This window comes from Micropterus dolomieu, unplaced genomic scaffold (assembly GCF_021292245.1).
Source record: "Micropterus dolomieu isolate WLL.071019.BEF.003 ecotype Adirondacks unplaced genomic scaffold, ASM2129224v1 contig_14613, whole genome shotgun sequence".
Taxonomy (NCBI): Eukaryota; Metazoa; Chordata; class Actinopteri; order Centrarchiformes; family Centrarchidae; genus Micropterus; species Micropterus dolomieu.
In genome coordinates, this window is record NW_025743599.1 from 4,391 (window position 1) to 12,607 (window position 8,217).

At 41.3% G+C, this 8,217-nt stretch overlaps 1 protein-coding gene across 1 annotated transcript in view; it reads right to left on the bottom strand.

The window, feature by feature from the left end:
* Positions 1 to 7,767, bottom strand: part of LOC123966945 (protein NLRC5-like) — a gene marked incomplete at its 3' end in the record, with an annotated part of 12,042 nt that extends 4,275 nt beyond the window's left edge. Inside the window, exons 1-5 of the mRNA XM_046043022.1 lie at positions 7,334 to 7,767; positions 5,519 to 7,166; positions 4,965 to 5,234; positions 3,832 to 4,266; positions 1,026 to 1,430 (exon numbers count right to left, since the gene is read on the bottom strand). Coding sequence (XP_045898978.1) covers positions 1,026 to 1,430; positions 3,832 to 4,266; positions 4,965 to 5,234; positions 5,519 to 7,166; positions 7,334 to 7,724 — 3,149 coding nt within the window. The remainder of the gene's footprint in view (positions 1 to 1,025; positions 1,431 to 3,831; positions 4,267 to 4,964; positions 5,235 to 5,518; positions 7,167 to 7,333) is intronic.
* Positions 7,768 to 8,217: the final 450 nt, after the last annotated feature.

The following is an 8,217-nucleotide window of genomic DNA, read 5'->3' on the forward strand; positions in this document are numbered from 1 at the left end:
AGCAGAAAAAGAGCCATGCATTACTGATATGGAGTTTATCTGCTAAAAGCCTACAAATACCTGCTGATGAGCAGAATACAGTAAAATCAATCAACCTAGAACTCGAAAACAATGATTTTAACAGGGTGTATTTGGATTTTAGAAGAGTTTTTTAAAAATAAATTCTTGACAAAATGTTGAATGAAGCTGGAAAGTCAGGCTACAAAGGTGTATCCTCTCCTCTGTATTAAAGATTGTATGTTATACTGGAATACCACTCCTGAACCAACAGGGTGGCTGAAAGGAAAACTTTACCCAAAACATTTATTAATCAATCAGCTCCAAAGCTGAAATACTGGACCACAAGTTTTAACATCCATCATTCTGTAAAACTTGATTATTAAAATGATTAAAAGCTCAAATTGTGAACCACTTTAAGAAATGTGGTTCATTAATATCAGTGTGTTCATCGTAGCTCCACTAAAATCAATGTTAGTCAACACTAACACATTGATGTACTTAGAGGGGAAACATCTTTCAATGCAGGAAACTACTGATTTGCTAAATCACAGCAAAAAGCTGTGAAACAGTAAAAAAGAACATCAGTGGTCCTGAAGAAGAACTGAACTCCTCATCATCAACACAATGGTGATGGTCTCTGTTGCTGACATTGATGGAGCTTGTTGGATCACATCATTATAGCTGAGTCTCTGTTTCCTTTTTACTGAGTCCATAGATGACTGATGAAAACAGCCTCAAAGGAACAAACTTGGTGCTCGATGGAGGAAACACGTATCAGCTCATGGGAGATGAGCAGGATTCTGTGGGAGCGTTGCTAGGGGGGTTTGATCTGCACAGAACTCTGGGTAATGTAGGAATATACACATTGGGCTGCGTGGAATAAAACAGCATGTCATCTATCAAACTAAACACAGTGATATAATGTTTATGTGGACTGATCACCTGAACATTTTACCTTCACCTTCAAACTAACAGCGTGTTTCCAGAAATGTCCACTGAAGTCATGTGAAGTACAATTCATTTACCTGAGCTGTGAGATATAAGGCAGACACTGTAGGAAACTCCTCACTTCACTCTCTTCATCTGACCAGCCTGTCAGCTCCACTGGTTTCTTCTCTGGTTGGAGTTTCAGCACTTCCAGGAGGATGGAGGTCTTTCTCTCTGAGAGGTTTATGGACCAGACTGCAGGAGCTGACTGGAAAACTGACTGTAAGGATGGAAGGACCCTCAAGCCTGTTTCAGGATCATGAGAGTACAGGTCCAGCAGGAAATCACACCATTTCTCTTTAAGAGGGAATGATTGATATCTGCACACTGGTGATAACAGCTCCAGTATCTTCTCTCCTGTCTGCTGTTCTCTCTCTGCTGCTGCACAGAACAGATTCCCAAAGAACTTGACTTCACCTGAGCCTCTAAACTGCTGAGAGACACTGGAACGAGAATTGAACATTTTGTTATGATCTGATGTCAACAGCAGTAAAAGAGCCATGCATCACTGATATGGAGTGTGGGGGAGGACTATCGCTGCCGACATGTTGGCTAGACTGCAGCCAGTTAGAACAGCCCAGAAGTAAACAGCTGATATTCAGCATGATATAGTTAAAGGGAACACTAATGGGGAAATACTGAGACGTTTCTAGATGAATATATATTGAAATAGTGTTTGCTGTGCCGCTATTTGGTTGTTCCATAAGACTGTGTCGGTGCAGACAACCAGTAAGTAAACTCTACATTTGCTTTTAGTTTTACCTTATAAGAATGTTTACTTTGTTTTCGTTTTCAAAGTAACTTCATCCGATATACTGTTGTTCGTTTGTTGCTGTATAATGGCGGAGCGTAGTAGTTGGCTGAACATTTGTCACTGCTCGTGTTAATGAATAACTTTCTATATTATGGAGGTGCAGCTTTTCAAGCCTTGAATACTGTAGTACGGTGGTTATTTCCTTGTAGTTCGCCACACAATGAAAACCATGTTCATTACTGTGCAATTTGATATTATTAATAATTATATGGATGTATCAAGTACAGCATCCAGTGCCTACCAACTAATTTACACCACTGGCCTTAATACTGACTAGGATTAACTGATTTACTATGAGGCCTTTACGTTGTATTTACCAGTTAATGTTTGAGTAGATATTTCAGAGACATGACCACTATTTTTAGGGCCCTAGCACGAAACCTGTGAGGTCCCTATTGAAACTGAAGTGACTTTTTTTCCCTGCAAAGTAACCTCAATTTTGGGGGCCTAAACTTACTCGAAAACTCACCAAACTTTGCACATAATTCAGATGCGGCAAAGAATTTTGTATTTTATGGGTTTCGCACATGAGCGTGGCAAAATGTCTCGCTAGCGCCCCCTACAGAGCAGCAACCAGACAAAGTTTCACCTACGTGCATGATATTTCTGTGGTATGTGCATCATGTCCAGACGCACAAAAAAGCCTTTTGCCTCTTGGATTAAATGGTCATTTTTGGTGATTTACACAATTTGTACTTTAACGAACTCCTCCTAGGGAATTAGTCCAATCGACTTCAAATTTCGCTGTGTAGTCTAAATGCATTGACAACTAAAAGATGTACAAACGGTGAGTTTTTCGTCCACGAGTGTGCCTGTGGCGTGGTGTCCAAAATCGATGATTCGCCACAAAACAGGAAGTTGTTAGAATTTCAGTCTACATGCTCCCATCTGTACCAAATTTCACATGTATGATAAAAGTCCCGCCCTGAACACATCCATATGCCAATATTCACTGAAAGTCATAGCGCCACCTGCTGGCAAGAGGAAATGACATACGCTATGATGGAATACTCCTAGCAGGTTGGGCATATCTACTTCAAAACTATCCCAGAAAACCCTTAATAAGTTGATGATGCCTTGTTGGAAATGTTGAGAGTTTTCGGTTAACAGCGTGGTGGTGGCATGGCGGCGAAGTCCCACGCTTCGCCATGACACAGGATATTGTTGTAACTTGACAAGCTCAGATCTGTACCAAATTTTACATGTTTAATAGGAGTCACACCCTGAACATATGTACATGCCAACATTCACCCACATTCATAGCGCCACCTGCTGGACACAGGATATGACCTTTAAAGAAGCAGCCCCCGTGGCACGTTTCACCTACATGTATGAAATTTCTGTGGCACATGTATCATGTCCAGACGCACAGAAAAGCCTCTTGGAGCCATTACCTAAACCAAACTGGATGTTGGCCATTTTGGATTTAATGGTCATTTGTGGCGATTTACACACTTTGTAATTTAACAAACTCCTCTTAGGGATTTAGTCCGACCCACTTCAGATTTGTGCTGTGCAGTCTAAGCTGAGTACTTTGCTATAAAACAAGTTAGCAAGCCCTCATCAGTCCGAGCGCCATTTAGAAAACAAACATTTTAAAAGTTATTTTCTAAACTGAACTCTTCCTCAACATAAACACAATGGTTATGGTCTCTGTTGCTGACGCTTGTTGGATCACATCATTATAGCTGAGTCTCTGTTTCCTTTTTACTGAGTCCATAGATGACTGATGAAAACAGCCTCAAAGGAACAAACTTGGTGCTCGATGGAGGAAACATGTATCAGCTCATGGGAGATGAGCAGGACTCTGTGGGAGCGTTGCTAGGGGGGTTTGATCTGCACAGAACTCTGGGTAATGTAGGAATAAACATCAGGCTGCGTGGAATAAAACAGCATGTCATCTATAAAACTAAACACATTGATATAACGTTTATGTGGACTGATCACCTGAACACTTTACCTTCACCTTGAAACTAACAGTGAGTTTCCAGAAATGTCCACTAAAGTCATGTGAAGTACAATTCATTTACCTGAGCTGTGAGATATAAGGCAGACACTGTAGGAAACTCCTCACTTCACTCTCTTCATCTGAGCAGCCTGTCAGCTCCACTGGTTTCTTCTCTGGTTGGAGTTTCAGCACTTCCAGGAGGATGGAGGTCTTTCTCTCTGAGAGGTTTATGGACCAGACTGCAGGAGCTGACTGAAAAAGTGCTCTCAGTTTTGGAATGACATCTGAGCACCCTTTACTCTTGACGTGTTGGTAAAAAACCAGTAGAATGTTATGTAAGTCAGTGTTCACAGAAAACAACGAGAGAAGTTTGTTCGCTACTCTGTGAAAGCTCTCTCCTTTGTGAAGTGCTGCTCTCAGGCATAAATCCAGTAACAGCTCCTTTTCTTCCCTCTCCAGTGTCCCCTGACTTTGCTGCTGGTCCTGTGATCCTGGACCACTGTAGGTCCTCCTGAAGCTGCATGACAACAAACATGTATAAAACAGTGCACTGTAAAAAACCCAGTTACATTGCAAAGAGTAAAATTCAATATTTATTTCACAAAAGAAAAAGGGGAAACCCATCTGGGAGGAATCACAAGAGATCAAAGTTTATATTCATCATACACAATGGCGCCTGTCCGATTCAGACAAATCTAACCAATAACTTTATTAAGGTTTAGCAACAGCTGATCTCTGCTGAGCCATGTGAACTCCCTGATACTTTTTTACTTCGATTTAATTACTTCCTGTGTCTCGTTCTCTGTAATTGTTTTCATCTGGTTTCATTCGTTCTTTACTTTTTGTCTTACTGTGGTATCTTCCTTTTCTTCTCATTTTCTGGTTACTTCCCTTCCTGCTCTTGTGTTTTCCCACTAGTTTGATTGTCTTACGTTTACCACATTTTTTCCACCTGTGCCTCGTTTGATTCCCTCATTTTGACTATTTTGGTTGAAACAGATACGCATTCTGCCAATTTCTCTAATTTATAATATTTAGTAGGTGCTGGACAGGTTTTTTTATGATGTATCACAACCAAAACTGGAGGTCTTAACTGACCATGGAATAAGGCTTGAAAAAAAAAGATTGACTGTTAATGTCATTTTGACATTAACAGTTTTACAAAAATATAAAAGTTAATGTGAAATCAGCATCACAAAAACAAAAGCTACATACCTGAGTGAGCGGATATATGGCAAAGCCTCTAATAGGGTCTCACACAGACTTTGGCAGGCAGGAGTTTCCCTGTCCCAGTGGAGGCAGATATTAACCTGCGTAGTGATCTTCTGCATGACTTTTACTGCTCTTTCAAACAGCCGTCTTTTACCCTCAACTGGAAGGTGCAACTGATTTCCATCCAGGCTGAGTAAGCTGATGTGGTCCATCTGCCATCTGTCCTCACTGAGAAGGAAAATCTCCCACAGCTGCCGTGGCAGAGGACCACACCTGTAATTTAAGAATAAGACAATTTCCACATTTAAAAAGTAATAGAGTAGAGTAACAGTAATGTTTCATAAAATAAAGTCTGTTTATGTTAAAGAAGCTACAGCAGAAGTTCCAAACTTCATTTTCAATCCATCTTTTACACGCACTTCTCCTGTTCAGGGTCAAACTGTTTAGTCATGCTCGTTACCTCTTTGATTAATTAACAGGCACAAAGACAAACTACTACTTAGATATGTGGTAACCTAAACAGTAACTTGACACTTTCTACACACGCTCACACATACCACTGGACATTTTGAAGGCATCCTAACAATCGTCTCATTCCTTGCTCTGACACCATGACGTCCTCCAGGTTCAGCCATATTTTCCTCTCCTTCGATTGAGTGACCACATAGGCCACAGCAGAGCAAAGGTAAGGCTCGAGACTCTCTCCACTGAGATCAAGATGGTAGTCCAGTTCCTCCAGAAAGTAGATGCATGCTTCAGGACACTGGGACTCATAGAAGCACTGACATAAGAATAGTATGTCCACATAAAGCCCACTGTCCTCAGATTCAGCCTCATCTTTCTCACAGAGACGAGGGGAAAATGTGGTTATCAGTTCCTCGAAGAACCAGTCAGACGTGTTCTTGAGCTCCTGAGCTGGAGTCAGATGCTTCATCAAACTAGGTCTCTTGTCAGTCAGCAGTCGACACATGAAAGGGATCAGATGTTTCATGTGTTTCTTCTCCTCAGTGAGGCTCTGCTGAAAAACATCCCCGATCTTATCTGGATTCTTCAGCAGCCACAGTGCTGCAAAAAACTCCTGCATTGTGTAATGGAGAAATGCATGAGTGGTGATTGTCTCAGTGGGGGCCACTTTGATAACAAGAGGTTTCAGGAAGGAGAGGACGCAGCTGTCTTCACAGGGCAGTTCTGTCAAGATCACAGTTTTTCCTTCAGTGGCTTTAAAAGCAAACTCGGCCAGAGACAGAATTTCTTCACTCTTGTTGTTGATGAAGGAATTTAGATCTTTGGTTTTTGTTTTCTTGCTGATTGTTTGAAGGCAATGACGAACAATATTGATGTAGATTTCAGTTACAGTGCATGGCTGTGGAGAGTCTTCTGGTGTCTCTGATGAAAAGCAGACAGCCACCATCAGTGCATACATTGGGACATGGCAAAGAGTTAACAACTCCAGGTTGCTCAAAACCTTCTCCTGTTCTTTGCCTAGTGTTGCAGAGAAGTATGTTTTTATGGTCTGCTCACTAAAGCCTTTCACTTCCACTCTGAGGAAGTCCTCAGAGTGGATGTCTTCTTCATCATCTGGTCTGCATGTCATGATGATCTTGGCATCAGGTAGTAGGTCCTTCTCTACAAGTCTCTTCACCACTGATGAAGAGAGATCTGTGATTCCATCAAAAATGAGTGTAACGTTGTCAGAGTTCTTCTTTATGTCCTGTAAGACCTCTTCTTTGCCTTCATCTGGCTCACTGATCACACTGAAAAGAAGATCCTCCAGGCTCTTGGCCATCATGATGTGGGATGTTTCTCTCATGTCAAAGTAGAACATGTAGTCGAGCTCCTTGTTGTCTCTTTCTGCCCAAAGTTTCAACATTTCGTGAGTGAGTGCTGTCTTTCCAATTCCAGGCTTACCAACCAAGAGGATGTTTTTATCTGTCTTCAGCAGGTCACTGGGGGAAATGTCTGGTCTGTCCTCAGGGATGTATGCCTTCAGCTTTTTATGGCGACTAATCTTGCTCTTCTTGCTCTTCAGCTTCTTTATTTTAGATGGAGAAACACTTTCTTGTGTGTCTAAAACAAGGTTAGCGTACGACAGATCAGGCTTGTTGTTTCCTTCAAACTGATTTTTGTTTGCCTTCCAAAACTCATTTGACATTTTTTGTGCTTTTGACTTTAACTTCGCCTGATATCTGAGGCACGGCCTGGAGCCTAAAATAAAAACAACAGGGAGGAAATAAATATACTGTAAATTAACTGCTGTGCCCTCACACTAAATGACAGATACATATTTATACAGACACATTAAAGTGCATTATATAACATCAGCTAGATAAATAATAAAAATGTGACACGCTATCAATCAGAATTCAAAATACCTTGTAAGTAGTTTATATCCATCTGTGTGTCGTCCTTGAAAGAAAAGCAGCTGATCCAGTTATGCAGGTCAAACTTCTTGGTCTCAGTAGAAGCTGAACTCTTTGTCTCAGGGAGAAGGGATGTCCTCCCTAAGGTCCTCTTCCTCATCACGTCAATAATCCTGAGGAACTCGTAGCACGCCGCTTCCCCCTTCTTAGTGACTGAGTCCAGTATTCTCCTGGTTTTATCGTAGTCATCTCTCTCTGCCTGTATTTTGCTGACCTCTTTATCACTAAAAACTTCTTTCTGGTACAAGTTCTCCACAACCACTGACAGATTATTTAAATCTCTCTCAAGGTGGACTCTGGCACTCTTCACATAATCTAAGGCCGACTGTGTTGTACAAGCCATGTGTCCTTCTGTATGTTCTGCACACAGAACCCAGTTCAATGATCTGAAGAACAAAACATCAGGTTAAATAAAACATTTAACACAATTCATGAGGTCTAAACATCATTCAGCTGATCTGTTTAACATCACTTCCAAGGTGGATGTCTGTGTCTTTCTGATGAATGTGCTACACAAAATGAGAGTGTGGCCAAACTACGGCCCACGTGCCAACTGCAGTTTCTTAAACCACTCAGAACTGTCAGTGAGGGACTAATTGTTCAATAAAAATCGGTCACATTTTAACTTATCAAATGATAATTGACAAAGGCAGTTTGTCTTCAAACAAGAAGAGCAGCAGCTTTGTTTGGACTTACATTTCACCTGAAAGACAATCATAACAGGCTACAAAAGGAGGGACCATTCACCTTCTTTGTTGCAGAGAAAGGCTGAAGCAAGCTAGAGTTGCTGGCAAAAGAGATTGACGATGTTGCTGTTGTACTGGAGGAGCACGATC